The sequence below is a fragment of the Populus nigra genome, chromosome 19 (genome assembly GCF_951802175.1).
Source record: "Populus nigra chromosome 19, ddPopNigr1.1, whole genome shotgun sequence".
NCBI classification, from domain to species: Eukaryota; Viridiplantae; Streptophyta; class Magnoliopsida; order Malpighiales; family Salicaceae; genus Populus; species Populus nigra.
In genome coordinates, this window is record NC_084870.1 from 9,527,055 (window position 1) to 9,549,996 (window position 22,942).

General features: G+C 36.0%; 3 protein-coding genes across 5 annotated transcripts; 2 read left to right on the forward strand and 1 right to left on the reverse strand.

Moving 5' to 3' along the window:
* Nucleotides 1–4,315: 4,315 nt before the first annotated feature.
* LOC133679868 (polyadenylate-binding protein 8-like) lies at nucleotides 4,316–8,460 on the forward strand. Its single transcript, XM_062102586.1, has 9 exons — nucleotides 4,316–4,868; nucleotides 5,260–5,378; nucleotides 5,493–6,149; nucleotides 6,233–6,310; nucleotides 6,383–6,472; nucleotides 6,646–6,780; nucleotides 6,935–7,108; nucleotides 7,182–7,385; nucleotides 8,026–8,460. The coding sequence occupies exons 1-9, from the start codon at nucleotides 4,634–4,636 to the stop codon at nucleotides 8,263–8,265; spliced, it is 1,932 nt and encodes a 643-aa protein (XP_061958570.1). The 5' UTR covers nucleotides 4,316–4,633; the 3' UTR covers nucleotides 8,266–8,460.
* Nucleotides 8,461–9,836: 1,376 nt separating this feature from the next.
* LOC133679303 (probable E3 ubiquitin ligase SUD1) lies at nucleotides 9,837–15,915 on the reverse strand. Of its 2 annotated transcripts, none has more exons than XM_062101849.1 (9): nucleotides 15,479–15,915; nucleotides 14,335–15,027; nucleotides 13,092–13,859; nucleotides 12,779–12,990; nucleotides 12,315–12,674; nucleotides 11,472–11,629; nucleotides 11,219–11,382; nucleotides 10,996–11,142; nucleotides 9,837–10,637 (listed from the first exon to the last, which is right to left on the reverse strand). In XM_062101849.1, exons 1-9 carry the CDS (start codon nucleotides 15,800–15,802, stop codon nucleotides 10,137–10,139), a joined length of 3,327 nt encoding a protein of 1,108 aa, XP_061957833.1. In that variant the 5' UTR covers nucleotides 15,803–15,915; the 3' UTR covers nucleotides 9,837–10,136. The 2 variants fall into 2 exon arrangements, with proteins under 2 accessions (XP_061957833.1, XP_061957832.1); XM_062101848.1 differs by having other exon boundaries at nucleotides 11,472–11,632.
* A 2,313-nt stretch (nucleotides 15,916–18,228) lies between these two features.
* Nucleotides 18,229–22,918, forward strand: LOC133679808 (filament-like plant protein 7). 2 transcript variants are annotated; one of them, XM_062102507.1, is made up of 6 exons: nucleotides 18,229–18,815; nucleotides 19,103–19,221; nucleotides 19,565–19,706; nucleotides 19,832–21,725; nucleotides 21,835–21,892; nucleotides 22,065–22,918. In XM_062102507.1, exons 2-6 carry the CDS (start codon nucleotides 19,123–19,125, stop codon nucleotides 22,545–22,547), a joined length of 2,676 nt encoding a protein of 891 aa, XP_061958491.1. In that variant the 5' UTR covers nucleotides 18,229–18,815; nucleotides 19,103–19,122; the 3' UTR covers nucleotides 22,548–22,918. The 2 variants fall into 2 exon arrangements, with proteins under 2 accessions (XP_061958491.1, XP_061958490.1); XM_062102506.1 differs by having other exon boundaries at nucleotides 19,112–19,221.
* Nucleotides 22,919–22,942: the final 24 nt, after the last annotated feature.

Genomic DNA, 22,942 nt, shown 5'->3' on the forward strand with positions numbered 1-22,942 from the left:
AGGCGCCAATTGGTTGGTGAGGACTTTTCTTTAATAACTACATGGACCCCACTCAACTTACGACCTCCTCATTCAACCCTTTGGTGGATTTTCTCACTAGTATATTATTATTTTCTCGGTTTGAGAATATATATATATATATATATATATATATATATATATATATATATATATATATATGATTAATCCAGTAAATAGATTGTAAGATATAAATAGAGAAAATGAGGTTTTTTATGTCTTTTCCTGATAAAATTGATAAGTCATATATTTCTCTTGATGAAAAGAAGAGGAGGGAATCGCATGTCTCGGCAGGCATTGGAATCTAGAAAAGTTGAATGAGTTGGGCGGTGGGGGGGCAACTATGAACATTGCGTGTGGCTGAGTCTCTTCATTTTTCAACATTTTAATTTTCAAAGCCTTTGATAACAAAACAAAAACAAAAAACAATTTGCATATCTTCCTATTTCGCTATCAGGGGGAACGTGTGTGCTTTGTCCTCTGGATTGTTTTTTTAAAATTATTTCTTTTAATAATTTTTTCTAGTTTTAATATTAGTATATTAAAAACATACTAAAAACATTTTAATTTAATATTTCTTCCAGAAAAATACTATCACTAGACGTCACGAAAAATACTTCTTCTTCCTTTTTTCACTCGAAAGACATAGCTTTTCTTCGTTGTATTTTCGACCTCGCGAATTCGAAAACCCAGTTCCGGCCATGTCCCTCGAACTCAAACAACGACGACGGAGTATACTATGTAATGTGGATACTTGTCAGTTATGCTCGAACTTCAAAAATAATAAAATACGATGTTAGATTATTAGACATCTGAGAATATTTTGACAATGCTTGTAAATGCCTCACATGTCCGTCATCAATCAATGACATAATTCTTATTGACAGGAATAATAAATAAAATTCAAATCTTAAAATCCTTGTTCTGGATGCTGTCCGAGCTAGTATGTGGTTTCATTGTATTTTAACTTTTTTCAGTATTTATTATTTTAATTTTTCCTTTATTTATTTTTTCAATTTCATCTAAAATCTTTGATTTTTTTTAATTATACCCTCATCTTCAATTTAATTCCACTCTGTGTAAATTTTAATTTCAATTGATGATGTTCTAAAATTTAAAATATATAAATAATATGTTATTTTATGTTTTGGATAGTTGTTAATTAATATTTTAAAGTACTTGGATTTTATCCTTTTAGTCTTAGGAATTCCAAACTAATAGTAAAAGATTAAGCATTTGCAAAAACAATCTCAATTAGAGGACTTAAAGACTCTTCAACAATAAAATTATTGTACATGAGAAAGACAATAAATATCTTATAGAGTCTTAAATTTAATGAACAAAAATATTTTTTCTTGAGTTTTGAGTGAATTAATACTTTAAAATCTATAAAAATTTATCTCATGGGATAAAAAATTATAAAACCTTACCTGGATAGTTTAAGGAGTGTTTATACCACTAAACCTTATCATCGTTGGATATGAGAATGACCTGAAAGTCTTTTATATATATAACAATAAATATGATAGATTTATTAAGGAACCCTATGTATTTATGAGTATGAAAATTATTACATCAATATAAATTATTATTCTATATGAATAAATATGACAATTTATTATATCTTCAATACTTTCATTATAAGGAATTGTTTAGAATCAGGTACATAGCAGTAAAACATGGTAATTGTTGAATCTCAATGCTTTGAGTGTAGTAGATTTGTTAGTCTCACACTACCTTAAATTTCACTGATTACCAAATTCAAATTCGCTAAGTCTAACATGCTTGTCAAACCCAAGCTACCATAAGTTAACCAACTTCTAAACCCAAATGTTTCCATCAAATTTCTCATTAAAATCTCGAACAAAATTTTTTTTTTTTTAAAAATCTCATATGAATGTCATGGTAGCTCTTGACTATAAGCTAATCTTAACATCACCTGGAGTGTGATTAATTCAGATGTGCTATTTGACGATAACACTAAAAAAAGAAGGGGGCATGATGATCGAGACGGATCAAAAAGGTTTTGATGAGAGCTGAATTAAATTCAATCTTGGTTTTTATATAACCATAACATTGACAAGGAAAAATATGATGTTGCTAGGTGAGAATTCAACATATTCAAGGATTTCTCGATAAACTAACTCTCTGGAGTTATATTATATTTGTTTTGATAAAAAAAGTATATTTTCTATTGATTTTATAATTTGTATTAATTGCAAATTATTTATTTAAATAATATCAAGACACTCATAACTTTCATGGGTGGAATTGTACATACCCGATGAAAACAAACCACTGCCATGGTGGCCACAATCTAGTGGTCGTGCCTCCCGGTGTAATCAACTTGTGCACGAGGAAACCGATCGATTAACGGATTGACAGCCATGAAAGCTCTTCTTTTTTTCTCCCCTTTTTTTTAAAAAATTGCTCCCCTTTCTTAGTGGCTAAGTCGGACATTTTTAAATTATTTTGTAAAATTTAATCAGTTGCTTGCTAGCATGTCAATATGATATCCTGACTCACTAATTATCCTGTAAGCATCCACGTCGACGTTATGTTAATATGCACGTTGATGCATGCTTTTTTCAACTTTAATTTAACACATATAATATAATTCTATAGTATTTACTTCAAAAATCAATAAACATGAATAATTTAAACTTAAAATTAATGTATCCAGAATGTAGAATGAATATATGCACAAAAATTAGGGTCTGAGCATTGTTTTAAAATTATTATTACGGTGAAAAACTTGCATATTTGTAAATAAATACAATCAAAATTGGACCGGGAGGACATTGCCAAATAATAAAATCAGAAGGAGAGGAAACTTCAGAAAAAAGAAAAGAAAAACATATTAAGCATGCAAGACTGTGTGCTTGCAACGAGTTGGAATTTGATAGGAGTTAAAATTGATTGCGAGATTGATAACACGAGAATGATTTATGAAGCTGTATAGTAGATCCTTTTGCTCGATCGAGACCGTGAGTTACTTTTTTAAATATATTTTCATTTAACTATGTAGTAATTAAAATAGATATATGCAAGGAAGACAGTAATTTAAACTGTGAAAAAACATCCAGTAAAAAATTCTTCATGTTTTTTTTTTTTTAATTTCGAAGATAACATGGGTTTTTACTAGCAGTGTAGTTTCTGGAATAAAATCTAAGAGTAGTTAAAATAAATATTTGTAAAAATTTAAATGATTTGAATTAAAACAAATAAAATATATCTCTTTAATAAACTTGTTTTTTCTTATTCATGCATTTCTTTTTTATCTTTGTGAAAGCACGTCGATTTTTACTATAAACATTGTTTTTTAAGTAAAAAATTATCTTCATCTTAAAAGCAAGCTTAATTAAGAGGAATTTAAAAAAAATATCATGAATTGATAATTTTTACATGCATTTATGAAAAACAATAAGAGAATAGTAAATTTCAGAAAATCATGTGAAAAATATATAATAATAGAATAAATATTTTATTGTTGTTGAATATCAGTGATCGTTTTTTTTTAAAAAAAAATTCTGCATATTAGATTTATATGTAATTATCCATGAATTAATTGTTAATATTACCATAAAATAACTCTGATTTTATTTAAAAATCATGAAATAACCATATAATTATTTAAATATCATTTTAATAATTGTGTTTAAAGATAATTTCATGAAATAAAATAAAAAAATATTCATTTCCTTTTTTATTTCTATAAAAAAATTAGGATCCTGAAAGAAACTTTTAATAAAAAATTTCATGAATGTTAACTTTTACGTGCTTTTTTATGATAAAATAAAGTATAATAAAATTTATACAATTATTTAAAATTAAAAGCAAAAGAATAATAAAATATATATTTTATTCTAATTGAATACCTATAGGCAATTGTTTAAAAATTCTACATGTTATTTTCATATATAATTATTTATAAACTAATGATTAATATTTCAAACAACTTATTAAGGCAGTCAAGGATCTTTATTACGAATTTTCCATTTTCTTCCTCCTTTGAATTTATTTCCAAATGCACCCTAATTTCAATTAGGAACAGTTAGTTCTCACTTCTTACCGTTACGGTAAAAAAGAAATTCAAACTGAAGCAATCTTTCATTTCAGACACCAACTACCACACGCGATCTCACGTCGCGCGTCAATATCTCCTTATCCTATCAGTTACCCACTTTACCTCAAATCTGGACCCCACAAACTATCAAATCCAATGGCTGATATCTCTCCATCATACATCTTAGGGTTTTCACATAACCCTCTCTATATAATCCCCTTTAAGCCCCCAGAACTCCTCCTTTATTTACTGCAGCCCCGCCACTGCACCCTCTCTCTCTTTCTCAATATCATCGCCGCCCCGCCATAACCTCTTTCATCCGGCGGCCAATATCCTCTCCTCCTCCACCCCCTTCCCTCTCCTCCACAAAAACCAAAAAAAAAAAAAGCAAAAAGAAAAAAGAAAAATTCTAAACTTCTCTCCTAGACATTTTATCAAACAGTTGGTGTGTTTTTTTTTTAATTGTTGTAATAAAAAGAGGAGAGGGAAGTTATATCAAAACCTGAAAAAAATCGAAACTTTTTTGAGAAGCAAAAAAGAGAAATTGAAATGGCACAGGTTCAAGTACCGGCGCAGCCACAGAATGTGAATGGAGGGGCTACTAACCCAAATTTTGTAACGACATCGCTTTATGTGGGTGATTTGGAAGCGAATGTGACTGATTCCCAGTTGTATGATCTGTTTAATCAAGTGGGTCAAGTGGTTTCCGTCAGGGTTTGCAGGGACCTGACGAGCCGCAGGTCCCTTGGTTATGGTTATGTTAACTACAGCAATCCTCAAGATGGTTAGTTTTTTTTTTTTTTGTTGCCAAAGTTTTGGTTTTTTCAGTTGGTGATTATCGGTTTGTGTTAGGTTATAGTGTTAATTTTATATATAATTTAGTGGATTTGTGGGTATGAATGATATTATGATGATTTATATATTTGAGTGTAAAGTTCCAAACTTTAGTATGTATGGAAGGGTTTTTCAATTGACTGTTGAAGAATTTTATATGTTGTAAGGATTTAGACTTGATTGAATTTGATAATGAATAATGCATTGGTACCCTTAATGTTTTGCATGCAGAGAACTATTTTGAGTTGTTTGAATTGAAAAGAGTCATTTTTTTTATGTCTTCTTTTTGTATCGTGTTAAATTCTATCTGTTCCTTCTGTAATTATGGAACATGTTGACAGCTGCAAGGGCATTGGAAGTGCTGAATTTCACTTTAGTGAATGGAAGTCCAATCAGGGTTATGTATTCCCATCGTGACCCGAGTGTTCGCAAAAGTGGGGCAGGAAATATATTTATTAAGGTATTTGTACTGGATTATCAGTCAATTTGCTTGTTGTCGTGGCTATTTTTATAATTTTTGGTATCCGAGAGTTCCAGTTCTGTTTGTTGTCTGACTTTATGAATGCTTTTACAGAATTTGGACAAGGCAATTGACCACAAAGCACTGCATGACACATTTTCAGTATTTGGGAACATTCTCTCTTGCAAGGTTGCTACTGACCCCTCTGGCCAGTCAAAAGGCTATGGGTTTGTGCAGTTTGACAGCGAGGAAGCTGCTCAAAAAGCGATTGAGAAACTGAATGGCATGCTGTTGAATGATAAGCAAGTTTACGTGGGACCTTTCCTTCGCAAGCAGGAAAGGGAGACTGCCACTGACAAGACAAGATTCAACAATGTTTTTGTGAAGAATCTATCTGAAACGACAGCTGAGGAGGATTTGAACAAAGCTTTTGGTGAATTTGGAACTATCACCAGTGTTGTGGTGATGAGGGATGGTGATGGAAAGTCTAGGTGCTTTGGATTTGTGAACTTTGAGAATGCAGATGATGCTGCTAAAGCAGCGGAGGCTCTTAATGGAAAGAAATTTGATGACAAGGAATGGTTTGTTGGGAAAGCTCAGAAAAAATATGAAAGGGAAGTCGAGTTAAAACAACGGTTTGAGCAGAGCATGAAGGAAGCAGCTGACAAATTTCAGGGTGCAAATTTGTACATTAAAAATTTAGATGATAGCATAGGTGATGAGAAAATTAAGGAGCTGTTTTCTCCATTTGGTACAATCACGTCTTGCAAGGTATGCAGCTTTTGAATTTTGAGTAGCTAACCACCTATAGGCTATGTTATGTCACCTGTTCACAAACATGTTTTCATGTACAGGTTATGCGAGACCCGAATGGAATAAGCAGAGGATCAGGGTTTGTTGCATTCTCAACTCCTGAAGAGGCATCTAGAGCTGTAAGTTGATACTTTTTCCGTGCATTCATGAGGATCCTATTATGCACTAATATCATTTTGTTATTTTGATAGCTATTGGAGATGAACGGGAAAATGGTTGCTAGCAAACCTCTATATGTTGCCCTTGCACAAAGAAAGGAAGATAGAAGAGCCAGGTTGCAGGTATGTTTTCTTCACATACGTAATATTTTTTTTCTTTGTTCTTTGTCAATGTCCAGCTATGCTATCTCCACTTTTTGATTGTTGCCAATCCTTTTGAGTTATCATGTTCTTGTTCCTTGTAATGTTATTTTTCATGGATGTTTGTGCATGATAGATTTCTGCTTATTAAACAGGCTCAGTTTTCTCAAATGCGACCAGTTGCAATGGCACCTTCAGTTGGTCGTATGCCAATGTACCCCCCTACTGGTCCCGGTCTTGGACAACAAATATTCTATGGACAAGGCCCACCTGCTATCATGCCACCCCAGGTAATCCTTTCTACCCATGTTGCTGCAAAATAATTGCATAGCTGTTTGTATGGATGTTTGTGTCTTTTACTAATAGGTTGGTACCCGCTTGCCAATTTGATAAAAAATGCATTCTCACTTGAAAGTTCTTTGTAATGATTTGTTCCTTTATCAGCCTGGATTTGGGTATCAACAGCAGCTAGTGCCTGGTATGAGGCCTGGAGGGGCTCCTATGCCAAATTTCTTTGTGCCAATGGTTCAGCAGGGGCAGCAAGGTCAGCGTCCTGGTGGTCGACGGGCAGGTACTGGCCAGCAATCCCAGCAGCCAGTCCCGCTAATGCAGCAGCAGGTTGGTAGTGTCTTCTCCTTAATAATAAATTGAGATGGTAGAACCCTTTCTTATGGTTTTGTATAAATGACAGATGCTTCCTAGGGGACGTGTCTATCGCTACCCTCCAGGACGCGGATTGCCTGATGTTCCAATGACTGGTGTTGCTGGAGGCATGCTTTCTGTTCCATATGACATGGGTGGTATGCCAATGCGTGATGCAGCGTTGTCCCAGCCAATTCCCATAGGGGCTTTGGCTACTGCACTTGCAAATGCTACTCCAGATCAGCAGAGAACGGTATGCACTATCCCTATGTTTTTGCTTGTTCATTTCTATTTAGCTGTCCCAATTGAGTAGGTTAGGATGGGTAGGCCCCTTGGCTGATGCTTTCAAGTTCAGACACTTGTTCTGGATGCGTTGGTCAAAACAGGTCACTTTTTGTTTTTTCTAGTATCTGGAGGTGTGGGTTTTTGTTGGACAAACCAGAAACAAAGATATGGCCATAACCTGAGAAAAAGTGTTTTCTAGACGTAGTAGTAGATTTTTATCCGTGTCTACCAGGAGTATTTGGATTTTCGTGTCCCTAATGGAATTTAGGAAAACATGATCTATCATGCTCTAAATATCATCATTAGTTTTGAATTCAATGATTTAGGTGAGAAATAACTAGCTGAAGCTGCCATTTTATCTTGCACTAAAATCATGCTTCATTCATTTTGAATTTAATATAGATTTAAGGAACATGACAAAATATTACAAAAGAACAAGAGAGGATCCCAATCCCAATCCCTAATGGGATTATAAAAAATGCCTCTACTGAAGAGGGAAGTGGAATGAGCATGGTTGCCTAATACATCTGATACTTGTTTGTTCGTAATTGATACTTAATTTCATGAAATGAATATCTGAATACGTTTTTCTTTCTGCATAACTTCAGATGCTGGGAGAAAATCTGTACCCTCTTGTGGAGCAGCTGGAACCTGAAGCCGCAGCTAAAGTGACAGGCATGCTTCTGGAGATGGATCAGACTGAGGTTCTGCACTTGCTTGAGTCACCAGAAGCTCTCAAATCGAAGGTTAATGAGGCGATGGAGGTTCTAAGGACTGTTCAGCAGCAGGCCACTGGCACAGCTGATCAACTAGCCTCTTTGTCACTGAACGACAATCTTGGGCCCTAGGTAGAGAGCTTGGGCATGGTTTTTGAAATGCCGGGTGTGAAATCCATTCTAGATATGGCTTTGATGCATTTTAGACTTTGATTGCATGGTAGCTTAGGCACCGGTTTTGGCTTGCTTATGAGTTTCTTTCAGAATTTATTTGGATGTTGATGCTTTAATTTTTGTTATGCGAGTGACAAATTTCCGTTGCTTTAATTCGTTCGTATGATGTCATGATCCTGTTTCAGCTTATGTAGCCCAAGCTGGATTAATTTTATTCTGGGCCGGAGGTGGCCCATTTTGTACCGGAGAAGCCCAGGATTTATTTTACTTCCGCAATCATCCGCGCTAACAATTCATCCTTATCCTGCAAAAAGGAGATTTTAGTAAATAATCAAAAAAATAACATTTCGGCTAGATAATTTTTCCTACATCAACCTCCGAGCCCAGGTATCATATACAGCTTTGAATGCTAGAACAAAAGCACTTATACCCGTAAAGAACTTGTTTACAAAGTTAGAAACCCGGGGTTGACTCAGCTAGAGGACGGGTACCAGGTTACATAGATGATCTGGATCAGAAAAATTAAAAAATAATCTATATGAATATAGTATATATATACATGTAAATAATAATAAAGTTAAAAAATTATTTGAAGTATTTAAATCAATTTTGTTTTATTTTATATTAAAAAACATAAGTTTTTTAAATAAAAAATATTTTTCTTGTAAATAGAAAATATATATTAAAAAGTTTTTAAATTTCATATTAAAAAAATAAAATATTTTAATATTTATATAATGAACTTTAAAATGAGTTCATAACCAACTGAAATATATATATATATATATAAAGTTTCTAATTAGGAGAAAAAACACGTCGTTATCGGGTTTTATTAGGTCATCCAAGTGCCGAGTTGATCCAGTAGGTTTAACAGTTTTTTCTAGAATGATTGCTGGACTGATTTTAGAATGAAATAAATCTAGATAAAATCTTGGATCACTCGAGTTTCGAGTTGACCTGTCGAGCCGGATCTGATAACTAAGATGGAGAGAAATCTAGATTTATTTTCTGCAGTGGCAGCAGACGACTTAGGCATCTAGCTATGGAGAACGATAATCTCTGCTCTCCTGCCGTCAGCTAGGCGGGGTTTCTGCTTCAACTCAGTCAATACAAGTTGAGCTAAGCTCACTGTAAAGCAAGAAGTACCATTACAATGTAAGGTTTGTAGTTTTGCTATTTTCGATAAGCTCATTGAAATATTTCCCTAGCATTTTCTATAGGGATGAGTCAATGTTCTTATCGGGGTGGCGGCGTGGCTTCTCAGCACCAAGTAATGAAGACTGGATTAAGTCCTCTAGCACTAGACACCGCCTCCAATATCCTTAACCAAGTAATGATCGGTAGTCACAACCAAAGCCAAGTTACAACCATTTCCCCTCTTCAATCCAATAAAATTATCAGAGGTGAAAATAATTCTGCCACGCTTTAGAAATCAAAGTTTATACCAAAAGATCCCTGGAGAGATAGCTGACAGCTCAACTGCACTTAGCGCAACACGAAATGGTCGGTCCGGCTTTGAGATGTGGATCGAAAGCAATTAGTGGTTACATCGAATTTAACAAGGGATGACTGGGTTTTCCGCAATCATCAAGCATGTGCATACAGCAAATAATCGAGTATACACGTAAAACAGAATTTCATTGAAATGAAACACTTGGGATGTTCTCTCTCCTAAATTTCTAATCTGACATGTATAATATGCACAAAAACAACTCTAAAGTTACGAGCACGTTTTGAAAAACTCCCGATGGCACATCCTGTTGACATCACGAGGCTATGGATCCCACCACTGGTTATCAGCCTCGGCAGCATTCAAACTAGTGCATAAATTAAGCTTCCTCTCGAATAGCACGTCTTAATCTTATTCCTCCTACTTCAACTTCTCCAATCAAACCCGTGCCCTGAGAATTTGAAATCTGTGCTTCTGAGGAAGTCCCTGCCTCATTTTGCTGCTTTTCTTTATACTCTCCATAGTTATGAAGCCTGCGACCAATGAGATAGCGATCATCTCGAATGGAATTGTGAAGGTTGGTGAACCAGACATGAAATCTCTTGGCACAAAAGCACAGCAGGCTGAAGCAGAGGCATCCCAGCCATGCAAATCGGTACACTGCTGAGTTTACTGCTAATGGGTAACCAAGAACAGGAAATACTCCTCTTGATAAGACATAAGGTACACACAAGGCTGTTAGCAGCTTCATTATTATTGGGAAAACAATCTCCTGCAGTACCCAAAGGCCTTGCAGCCTTGAGAAACCATCTTCTCTCACCCTTTCGAATTTTATTCTCCAACTTTCATCCACCAGCGGCATCATCTGGTCCAACATTACCTGTTCAAGCACAAGAACCAATGCTGAGAAAAGAGAACTCCTTCAAAGATTCTTTTTCAGTTCATAACTTGGATATCTACATATCACATTCAAATCAAAACCTTCTATCTTTTTAGAAAAAGATAAGGTTCCAACATAATATATGACACAGAAATCATTTTGATATCACTATCCCAACCAACCATGATACTATACAATCTTAATGGCAGTAAGGCGATGCTCGGATAAAATCATCAGTGTATTTATTACATGTCACTGTATGGAAATTATGGTAGCATGCAGCAGAATAGGGATGAACGAAATAAGCATTTTGATAATCGCCAATATTTAAGAGGGACTGCACAATTTGATAACTCACCAGCCGAGTCCATATCTTGAGAAAGATGAGCCCTAATGCCCAATCCTGATACAGAAGGAAAACAGGGCTTTCATCTACAGGCACCCGCATAGGCACAATTACCAAAAGCTCGAAGAGCAGCCCAATCAATACTGGAATAACAAAAATCTGGACAACAAACAGCAATTTTAAGTGTTGAGAGTCAAAGAGTTCCTGTATACGAGAAACAAAAACCATAACATACCCATATTGACAATAGAGCCGAGCTCTTGAGAACAATGCTGCACCACTTCCAGATTTGCCTAAACAAAACTGTTGCCCTCTTTGTTCTAATTTGCTCAATGGAGTATCTTGCTCCAGCTAAAGCAGTCCAAATGACGTAACTTCCAATTACAAAAGCATATAGATCTGAATAAAGATGAAGAACAAGAACAAATCAGCGTTCTCATCCAAAATGCATGGTGCAAAAGGACAGCTAAGCAAATTCAATCAATTACCATTGCACTTGATGCCATGAGTTATTGGCAGAAGAGGAATGGCATTGAAAAGAGCACGCCCAAGTGATATTGGAACAACTATCAACGTGGAGTTGAACATAAGTAGAGTCATCCATGCTACCACCAGCAAGAGGACAATCCGTAGAACAAAGCTGTACCTGCTAAAAGATGAAAGTCCAATATCAGGAAGCAAGAAATGCAGCTTGTCCCAGTGATCATAATTAAGTGCAACAACAAATAAATGATGGTAAAAGTATTAAAGTGATAAATAATGCATCGTTAATAGAAAGTTTTGGCAGTTGATGATGCACAGAATTGCAATACCAATAGGCACTAGAGGATTAAAGAGTAAAACAATGCACAATATAATAACATAATCGATCATAAAATCATAAGATATTCATAGAAAGCCACACAGAAGAACACAAGGATATCATGAAAATATTCTTAAGACCTAAAGAAAAGGCTCTTTCTGCCCTTGCATTTAAGATTTAGAACAAACATTGATCTAAAAGATAGCAGCAATGTCACGGGTGATGGAATAATGGCACACAGATGTACTGCCAGTAGATGTCATAGAGGTAGCCTTATGAAAGAGCAGAATAACTTCCAATTCTTGCTATCAGAAAAATAGAAATCAGAAGGGTAATGGATAATGTACAGGTAAAAAGGATATATATATATTATAGAACGAGCATAACTAGCAAGCTACTAGAGATGATAAACTGTTTTTAAAAATAATTAGATGCAGGTAATAAAGGTGTTCAAAAGGAGAGCAAGCTGCAAAGAAAGGTGTTATTCCTACAACCAGCTTAAACTGTCAATGTAGCACATTGTGCTTACTCTGAATCAGATTGCTCATCAATCTCATCCTCCTCTGCAGAAGTTCCGGCTGCAAGAGTGGAGCTGTTTTGGTCATCTGCAGCTGCAAGAGCCACTAGGGCCCTGTCTTGTCCACCTTGTTGTGCAGCCTGTAGTCTATCCTGCCTTCCTTGCTCCAAATTTCCATTGTCTTGACCACCATTGTCCTCAGCTCCAGCCAGTAAGAAATCTGTTAAGCCAAGTGCCCAGCCTACTGCTGTAAACCAGTAGCGGAGAAGGGACTTGATTGTGGTCCGCAACTTAAAATGCTCGATGGCAAATGGGATGCAGATTTGAAAGAGAAGCATGTCAGCTGGAATTTCAGTAAATGGGTCGGATACCCTGAAATAAATGTGCATTTAGATGTTAGCAAATAAAAGTAATAAACAATTGTGGTAACTGTAGACATGAACAGTGGTGCCCATAAAGAACGGATTTCTTCTTACGAAATGTCCAGTGGAAAAATGGAAGGTGCCATTCTCATAGCAAGTTTAACAGGTAAGAATACAAGCATCACAATTAGACTTCCATAAACTGCAACAGACAATAAAACTCTGCGAGCATGCTTGTGCACAGGATCATCAATTAGATCACGGAATGGGTTGTAGTTAGGATCTGCTGGATCTCGAAGAAAATACAAAACACCATGGCGCAAAACCTGCAAAGAGCAATGAAGAAGAAAAAAAGATTATCAACACAATTGAACCACATGATCAGCTATTCAAATTTGAATTATTATAAGATGACTGAGAACAATACCCCACGAAGAAGGCTCACGAAGATGCTGATTTGTAGCATGTAAACAATTCCTACAACCCAATGAACTAACGAGCTTGCTAAAGGAGAAATTGAGAAGAACTGAACTCTTTGAGCCATAGACTTTCCAAACATCCTTATTGTACAAATATCCAGCCACCATCCACACATCAAAGGGAACACCCCGAGTTCAATAACTAGAAGGAAGGCAACCTTAATCATGGTCATCAAATGTCTCGTTGCTGCCAAGAACTGCCTGAAGAGGGATGGAATTGTCTCTGCTATAGAAGCAATACCGTAAAACCTCCCCATGGTCAAAGGTTCACCCTTAGTGTACCGAATTAAAGCAACACCACCAAGATAGAAGAAGATTAGAGAGAATATAAACATGTATCCAATAGCAAGAGTCGTGACATCAGAAAGCCGTGACGTGCCAACACTTGCCCCTTTTAAGAGATCTGCAGAAAGGGGACTGCTTATGTTATTTGAGACTTCATTTAGTCCACTGGCATTTACATTCAACATGTCCGCAACCTGACCGAGAACTCCACCATCTTCACCTTCAGATGTCAAATTTTCAACAGCAGTTAATGCGTTCTTCAAGGTGATATTTGCCAAGGAGAGAGCAGTATCTGTAAGTGGCATAACTGTTGACAGCACAGGAACACTTGCAGAAGAGAAAAGCCATGATATGTAGTACAGGATAATCCGTCCCAGAGAAAATGGCACGAAGATTACAACACCGAGGAAAATCATATTGCTAGCCAAAACCTGCCAATGCATAAAACCAAAATGAAAAACTCACCAACATGGAAAATAGAGGCTCCATTTTATTCAACCTATACTTTTGTCTTTATGGACTGAACAGCATTGCAGAGTGAATAACTCTTCAAATTAGTTGCAAGACACAAAGGAAAGCAGAAAGAGTTGGACAAGAGGGAAAAAAATTGTGTCAATTGCAAAATATCTCTTTTTTTTACAGCACTCCCTTAAAAAAGTTGGTATTGGACTGACTAAAACAGAGTAAAGTAGAAAGTGAACCAGTATACTAATTCCTTGTCCTCAAATCAGTTTCCATTTGGGTTAAACCTATGCCCGACATTCACAAAGGAGAGGGAGAAAAGAGCATGGAATTGTAACCAAAAGATATAATTCAAATGAAAATGACTCAAATGTTATTGAGTAAAGTACTTGGTGGAAGATGCTAAGAATAACACCATACTATATGATATAGATCTGAACTTACAGTAAATGCATTTTCAACTAAATGAAAAACAGGACCCTGCATGCCAACGAGCTCATCAAAGGGCACATCCTCTGCACCATCAGCATCATCTAAACCATCAAACATCTGTTCAACATGAGCCTCGAGACGAGCTGCCTGCATCTCCCATCGAGCAGCAACATTCTCTGCATTCCTTCGGATAATTTGACCAGCCCCAGCAATTCCTTGTGCTCCACCAGCATCTTCAGCATTTACCTCACCAGCAACATTTCTATTAGCCTGTCCTGGTGGTCGTCTTGCAGCACGGGCACCGTTTCTGTCTCCTTCATCTTCTCTCTCAGCATCCTGTCCTCCAAGCTCTCTTAAATGCCTGAAGTAATCTCTTAGAGAAGTGGCGCCAAGAAAAATGAAAACAATACTCGCAGAAAGCAGGAACCCATGCAGACAATCAGTAAGAATAACAGTAGTGGAGATGTGACTTAAGAATAATCTCTGGGCTTCACCTAAACTCCTCACAAAAGCCAAGCGCCATATCCAAAACGTAATAAAGGGTATAATTAGAAGCCAAACTGAAAGCACAAAACTAAGACGCAAAAAGAATTGTAGAACATGACAAGTCTTCATTGTCATCCCTACTACAAACTCCTGAAAAGGAAGCCTAGCTGGGGCATTCTCAGCATAAACAGGAGAGAAAGAAAAAGGATGTTTGCAAACCTACAAAACACATGAAGAAAGCGATTAGTAAAAAGAAAATCATTAGAAAGGAAATGCATTTCATTCCGTATTTGACAAAAATGACTAGAGATAGCGCTTTAAATCATGCGTTTAACCCTCTGCCCAAAAAAATCATGCAATTCACCAGTTTTCTTAAAATTAAAATTCCTGTGAGCCTAAAAGCATATCCGGTACAAACCTCATGATAATCCGCAATCAACAACCTAATTGAAACACTTCATAAATTAAAGCCAAAAGGAAACAAACACTTAGGTTTTTTCTTTATGAAGACACTAATTAAACCCTAATTTCACCAAATTGAATTAAGTAAACAATATCCAAATCCTAATTAAACCTCTTCCAATCAATCTTTCAACATTTCAATTAATATCTCACAAAACCCCTAATTAACAAATCAAACACACGAAGCAATATAGCAAGAGAGAGAAACCTCGCACTGGCGAGCATTACTATGATTAAGCCACTGAAGGAGACAATCCTGATGAACAAACTTAATACTTCCACTACATGCGCAAGGATACCGTAACGGATTCTCCGCATCTCCTGGATTTCTACAGATCCTGCAAACATCCTCCTCTTCCTCGTCGTCATCGAACCTCGCCGCCGACAACAACGACACCGTCTTTACTCCGTCACTCTCCTCTTTCCCCATCGAACCCGATGGAGACTGCGTCTGGTTTACGCCGTCGGTGGCCATTTCGGAGGTGATCGGCTGTTGTGGTGGTGGTTGTTCCACCGCGGAGTCGATCTCCATGGGGAAGGGAAAAGCTTTTAGGTACGGAATTGACAGGCGAAACAGGGACGGAGTTGGCTCAGTGAGTTGATGGCGCGAGTTAAGATTGGAGAGAGTATTCGGAGTTTGTTTTTCTGGAGCTTTTATTGGAAAAATAGGAATTGCAACGCGGATCTAGTGTTTTTACGCGTTTGTCCTTGGTTTGTGGGTTTTATTACGGTTGTGTCCTGGTGGATTTAGTGAGGATAACGAGGAGGTCGGTTCGGTAGGGACAAGTAGATTACGTGGAGGTGCAAAAAGGCAATTCACCTGTGAGTTTTAAACCTCTGCAGCTCATAAAGAATCTTTCGAATGGGTGGTTAATTTTTTAATTATTTTTTATTTAAAAAATATTATTTTTTTATTTTTTAAAATTTATTCTTAATACTAACATACTAAAACTATTCAAAATATATAAATTTAATTTGAAAAAAAAATAATTTTTTTAAAACATTTTTAAATACAAAAAAATACACTTTAAGATATTATTTGAAAATACAGTTATAATTGTATTTTTAAAAAAATTAATTTTTTTAAATTTTTTGATATGTTAATATTAAAAATATTTTTTAAAAAATAAAAAAATATATTATTTTAATATATATTCAAGTAAAAAACTACTATAAAAAATAACTCATATCGCATTTCTAAAAACCCGAAAACTCAAGCATGAACCCTGCCAAACCTCAAATTAGCCCTCATTTGATTTTTTTCAAGTTAAGTTTTCCGAAAACTCCGATTGAGTTTTCAACCCAAAGTCTTTACAAATTTTCCCAATCTCTTTTAAGAATTCTGAATTTCGCTACAATTATTCATCCTGCAGCACTGATTTTTAATGTTCAAACTATTGTTTTTTAAATAATTAAAGTAATTATATTTTTTTTTATTTTTTTTCAGATTGAGTATTTGTATTAATGTTTTCATACTTGTACTCGTGAAATTTAATCAGGCAAGTTTTTTTTAATTGGTTTTGTTAATGAAATGTTGATGTGATAGTTAATCTTTAGGTTAATGTTATTTTAATATTTCTTATTCTCCTAGTAAGGTCCTTGTACTTTGTGATTTTTTTATTTTAGCATCTGTACCAAATGTTTTTCTATTTAAGTACTTACATTCATAGAATTTTATCAATCAAGTGCTTCTGTAGGTTTTCATCACAAAATTGGCATGCCCGCATTAATACCCGTTTTTTTCTTTCCAAAAATACCTTCGAGTTATACAAGGACATAATAGGGATTTTATAAATACGACTGCTTAAATAGAGAAAATCAGTACAAGTATTCAAAATAAAAAAAAAATACAAATACCTGACATTATCCCAATGATAAATGGGCTCGCTCTCTGCTCCCGTCCTTTATCGTCTCGTGTATAAACTTGACATGGAAAAAACTTATTGTCGGCCCGTGAAAACTTATCCTCGAACAACTGGGCTGTTAAAAAAACAAAATACCTGGCAGTAATTTTTTTGAAGGGCCCACGAAACAATTAACGGAGTTTAGCTACCTGGAACAAGAAATCTTTAAATAAAACTAAGAAAAAAAACTAGAAGAAAAAGGTCTCGTACAGTCACTCGCGGATTCGTATAGTGTTTTGCCTTTCATGTCCTTTATTTTCTTTGCTATGATTATCGAATTTTTTTCCTTTCATATTATTTTGATTTATTTTTTATATAATTATCATAATTTTAAGAAAATAACTTTGTGTTGATTTGATATTTAATTTTATAAGATAATAATGTAATTTTGTTGTTTGCAAGGAAATAGAAATGAAGGATCAAAATTAAAAAAAATTAGTAAGCTTTTTGTTTATAAAAAATTGTGATGTCAGCTTTTTTTTGTTATTAATTTTTTATTTTTAATTTAATTATTTAATATTGTATTAATTAGAATTGAAGTTAATAATTTATCTTGATCAACTTTTTATGTAGCCATCTCAATCTTAAAAAAAAAAAGATCATGTCCTTGAATTGGTGTTTAATTTTACAATAAAAAATTGATTTTATTGTTTGAAAAAGATTAGAAATAAGGGGGCCAAAAATAATACATACATCAAATGGGAGGTCTTTTAAAAATACAGTATCAGTACCTTTTTGATTAATTGTGCATTTGGATTTTGTCAAATTATTTTTTTGATTATTTTAGTTTGAAAATTAAATAGTTTGGTCCAAAACTCTATCTTATTTATATTTTAGCCTTCAAGTTTAAGAGAAAAAATGGGTGATTGATCACTTTTCAATAATAAAATTTGTCGTTTCTGGTGTGGATGAATTTTATTTGTCAAGTGGAGTTTTACCATATCAATTTTTAAAAATACAATTATAATGTAACACTACAAAAGCACCTAATATCTTTTAAACATATATATAGACAATGATACCCAAGATACAATCATTATATCAGAGTCCATTTTCACTTTTCAGAAGGCCTCATATCCCACTATCCTCTGAAGCTATTTCTAAGCACTCAAATCCACAGTGCGTGCTACACACGACCCCTCCTCTTAGTTAGCATGATACCATCTATCCATCCTTTTGATTGTCTCACTAGACAGAGTATGAAAACGAAACCAGAAAATGACAGCCTTGGCCTAATCTTTCTCTTGCCTTGCCTTTGACAATTTTCATGGTTTCTTTTCTCCTTTTCCTTTTATCTCTCCGCTCTCTCTCTAATATAATTTGCATACTTTGGTATAGTTGTCGGTGGAGCAGTAGCGCAGCATCCTATGCAAAAATACCAAGCTCACATTTGTCCTTGTATAAGATCACCTGATATTTATGGGCTCAAATTCTTGTGGTCTATACTCCACACCCAACTGTTTTCCAATTCACAGTTTCTACCTTCCACGTCAAGGCTTTGCTGCATTCAAGTCTTGACAGTTTCTACATTATCAAGTCGCAACACCCCCACCCGCAATCTCTCTCAGCTGCTTTGATTGGAACATTAATGGTGAATGATCCTTTATAGCTGTTAACATCTTCTTGCTAAGCCAGGCTCAGGTGAGCAACCGCTATAATGCTTGCTTCCCCCCCCCCCTCTTTTTCTGAAGATAGTAGCCCACATCATAGGAGATAGCTACTAGATATGGTAATTGATGCTTGCTTATATTAGTAGATGATTCAAGTAGGCTCATCTGTGTATATATTTCATCAAATGATTGAGCATTAAGTGAAGATTGTTTCCAAAATCAATGATTGCATTATTGAACTGAGACTAGCTAGGAGCTGAAAACTTTAACTAGAAATCTTCACAACAATGTTTATTGGTTATGAATTTACTTTATAAGTATAAACAGAGAGTGTAGTGATGGACAACAAGACATGGCTTTGGAGGAAAAGATCTTCTGAAAAGACGATTGTGGCAGCGAACAAATTTGGCATTTCTGTGAAAGGAATCGATGAAGAGGTAACCACAGGGCCTTCTCTTTAAATTTCTATAGCAGCTTTCCCTTCCCCTATGTGAAAACACCATTATAATCCTTCTAATGATTTTTTTTGGTGTTAAAAATTGAAAGAATTTCATTACAAAATAGACTGGAAAACACCTTTATGAGCCTTCTATTGTGTGATCCAGTCCTGTAGCAATCTTGCATACACCTTTATTATTGTTGTTTCTTTCTTTTCTGATTCTTCGATGGAAGAGGAAACTTGCATTTCAGTGCGAGAAGGTTACTTGTGCAGATGTTGAACGAACTTGATTGTGAAAATGTGAAATCCGACTCATGCATTCCTTTGTTTCATTTCATTAGACGCAGAATATTCCGGCTGGGAATGGATCAGGACCAGTTAGACGAAATTTAAACGAAAAGTTAGCTTCTGTGCTTCTTGATTGTCATGCAAAATATGATCCCGTGACAGAAAATGAAAAATCAGAACAAAGAGCCACTGCAGGTGATTCATCAATCCATCAGTTGCTTCTAGTGTCTGTATTTGTATTACTTTTGATAATCCTTATTCTTTATATGCTTGGCTAGTGGTCTCTTGGTTAATCCAATGAATGAATATTTTTCTTGTAGGCCAGGAAAAGACAGAAGCAGAAGTAGATTGCCTAAAGAAAGAACTGGATGGAGCTCCGAATCAGGGAGTAGCTGCAAATGAAGAATTAAGTCACTCAGATGCCGCATTAAAGAAATGCATGCAGCAACTGAACTCCTTCCGAGAAGAACACGAGCAAAAGATACACGATGCTGTCATGGAAGCAACAAGTGAATTTGAGAGGGCACAGAAAACTTTGGAAGGGAAGTTGATGGAGACAAGCAAAAGGCTTACAAATTTAGCCATTGAGAACACAAATTTGAGTAATGCCCTTTTACTCAAAGAGAAATTAGTTGAAGAGCTGCATAAACGTGCATCTCAGACCCTTGCAGAATTCAATGCACTAATGGCTAGATTAGATTCCACAGAGAAAGAAAATGCTTTTCTGAAGTACGAGTTTCACATGCTTCAGAAGGAACATGAGGTTCGAAATGAGGAACTGGAATATAACCGTCGGTCTTCTGATGCATCGCGAAGGCAACACTTGGAGAGTGTAAGTAAAGTCACGAAGCTAGAAGCAGAATGTCAGAGACTTCGCACCCTGATGCGGAAAAGGCTGCCCGGTCCTGCTGCTTTCTCAAAGATCAAGAGTGAAGTCGAAATGCTGGGAAAGGAGCCGATGGAATTAAGAAGAAAACCGAACCTCACCAGAGATTTGGTACTCAGAGACCCCATCATGGAAATTTCTCCAGAAATTCCTGTAAAGAACATTGATTTCCTGATCGACCAATTACGTGGTAAGGAAGAGGAGAATAAAGTTCTCAGAGAAATGATGACCAGAAAGAATGCTGAACTCCAATCTTCGAGAATCATGTTTTCACGAACTGCTTCAAGGTTATCTCAGGTCGAGGCTCAGGTTATGGAGCTTTCTGGAGACCAGAAATCCGTGGAGCTGACAATGCATAGCCCATCATCATCATCACGTGACCTCTTATCTCCAATTACAGGTTCTGATGCTGGATCATGGGCTAATGCTCTAATCTCAGAACTGGAACATTTAAGAGATGGGAAACTCAAGAGTCCGTCAGGACATAAAGTCATTGAAGTTATGGACATGAGTTTAATGGATGATTTTGTTGAGATGGAGAAATTAGCTATGGTTTCAACACAAACACCTTCTGCAGGAGGGAATCGCCCTTCCTCAGCTGGCAAGGAACTAGTTCCCGTAGAACAAGGGAAACAAGAGATCCACATGAAAGATGATTCAACTGATAAGTCTTTCGACTGGCTTCAGGTTGTTCTGAATGCAATATTCAAACAGCAGCGTATTTCAAAACGAAGTCTAACTGAACTCCTGGAGGACATTAATATTGCTTTAGGTTATATAAATCATCCAAATGTTTGCGAACCTAATACATCAGCATTCTCAAGGCTTCCTGTGGAGTGTGATATTAGCGGTTACATCACTTGGAAGTCTCCAAGTGAATCTTCGATTGTGGATTCACTGAATGAAACTTCCAGGCCCGACACCCCAGTGAAAGAAACAAGCAAACAACACGATCAATCTAATCTGACTGATCTGCAAGAAGAGAATGATAGACTGAAAAATGAGCTGAATAATATGGAAGCCAGGCTGCATTCTGCAACTGATAAGTCGGAGGCTCTGATGATGAAGCTCCGGGAATCAGAACAAAGTGTTGAAAGGTTACAAGCAGAAGTGGAAATTTTGAAGGAATCAAAAGGAATGATTGAGGATCAAATTGAAAATCAGAAGTCAATCAATGAAGATCTTGATACTCAGCTTACAGTTACCAAAGCTAAATTGAATGAGGTCTTCCACAAGTTCTCATCTCTGGAAGTTGAATTTGAGGACAAAAGTAACTGTTGTGAAGAATTAGAAGCAACTTGTCTTGAGCTTCAACTTCAGCTGGAAAGGTAACAAGTTTTTTCTTCTAATATTCTCTGCTGACTACCAAAAAAAAAAAAACCCTTTCCTAGATTGAAAGAGAACTCTCATTTATTTGCAACATCAATGATTAAACAGTGCTGCAAAGGAAACCCTGAGCTGTGGCATAAATGAAGAGGGAAAACAACCACAAGATGTAAGTTACTGATCACATCTTATTGTGTTAATTAAAATGCCCTTATCAGATATATATACTCGACAACTTAGCTAGGAAAGTAATTTGATAGCAATAACAAGATAATCCAAATACTTCACCATAGATAATTGTTTTATTTCACGAGTACTGAATCTGATGGTCAAATTTGCAGGGCTGGGAGATCAAGGCAGCTTCTGTAAAGTTAGCAGAATGCCAAGAAACCATCCTTAATCTTGGAAAGCAACTGAAGGCTCTGGCTTCACCAAGAGAAGCAGCACTCTTTGACAAGGTTTTCACTACTACTGGTGCCACTGCCGCTGCTACCAATATCAAGAACATGAACAGGCGCTTCTCCTTGCGTGATCAAATGATAGCTGAAGATAGATCCAAAGCAATTATTCTCAGATCTCCAACTGAAGATGCACAAAAATCATCTCTTAACCACACAGATAACGGTAATGAATTGATCAGTCCTAATGCCCTGGTATGTGCTCCTGAAGCATATTTTGGACCAAAGTACAAATCCGGTAATGCTGCAGTTGGGGCTCTGGCTATTGTTCCTAGTAAAAAGCAAGGATTTGGTTTGCTGAGGAGCCTTCTAATGAGAAGGAAGAAAGGGGCTAGCAAGAAGTCACGATCCTTGGTGAAGGTATGACAAAAAGTGGTTGAAGCCCAGTTGGAAGAAACTGCTGTTCCATGACAGCACCAATTCAAACTGGACTAGAGAGCCACTGCGCTCATGGTCTTGTGATTGAATAATTTAATGTTTCCTTTTCTTTTCTTGATGATTGGCGATGTTGATAATGTGGGTATCAGATCTTTTTTTTCCTTTTCGAGGGCGGGGGGGGGGGGGGGGGGATGTAACTGGCTTTAAGTATTGTGTACATATATCTAGGTTTGATGAAATTAAAGAGCTTAAAGTGGCACCTGTAACTGAGAATGGGATGATATGCATATGCTGTCATTGATATGGCTGGTGCACGTGGTTCGTTTACTTGACATTATAGTATCTTCTAAATTTTGGAATGATGGTGGTGATTGATTGAGACT

Excerpts from the sequence above, each read along its gene's own strand:
- LOC133679808 (XM_062102507.1), top strand. The coding sequence starts at position 19,123 with ATGGACAACAAGACATGGCTTTGGAGGAAAAGATCTTCTGAAAAGACG. Across the intron at positions 19,707-19,831 it reads AGAACAAAGAGCCACTGCAG|GCCAGGAAAAGACAGAAGCA; the intron begins GTGATTCATCAA and ends TTTTTCTTGTAG. Across the intron at positions 21,726-21,834 it reads CTTCAACTTCAGCTGGAAAG|TGCTGCAAAGGAAACCCTGA; the intron begins GTAACAAGTTTT and ends ATGATTAAACAG.
- LOC133679868 (XM_062102586.1), top strand. The coding sequence starts at position 4,634 with ATGGCACAGGTTCAAGTACCGGCGCAGCCACAGAATGTGAATGGAGGG. Across the intron at positions 6,311-6,382 it reads CTGAAGAGGCATCTAGAGCT|CTATTGGAGATGAACGGGAA; the intron begins GTAAGTTGATAC and ends TTATTTTGATAG. Across the intron at positions 6,781-6,934 it reads CTGCTATCATGCCACCCCAG|CCTGGATTTGGGTATCAACA; the intron begins GTAATCCTTTCT and ends TTCCTTTATCAG.
- LOC133679303 (XM_062101848.1), bottom strand. The coding sequence starts at position 15,802 with ATGGAGATCGACTCCGCGGTGGAACAACCACCACCACAACAGCCGATC. Across the intron at positions 12,991-13,091 it reads TCGTGAGCCTTCTTCGTGGG|GTTTTGCGCCATGGTGTTTT; the intron begins GTATTGTTCTCA and ends TGCTCTTTGCAG. Across the intron at positions 11,633-12,314 it reads GATGAGCAATCTGATTCAGA|CAGGTACAGCTTTGTTCTAC; the intron begins GTAAGCACAATG and ends TTCATCTTTTAG.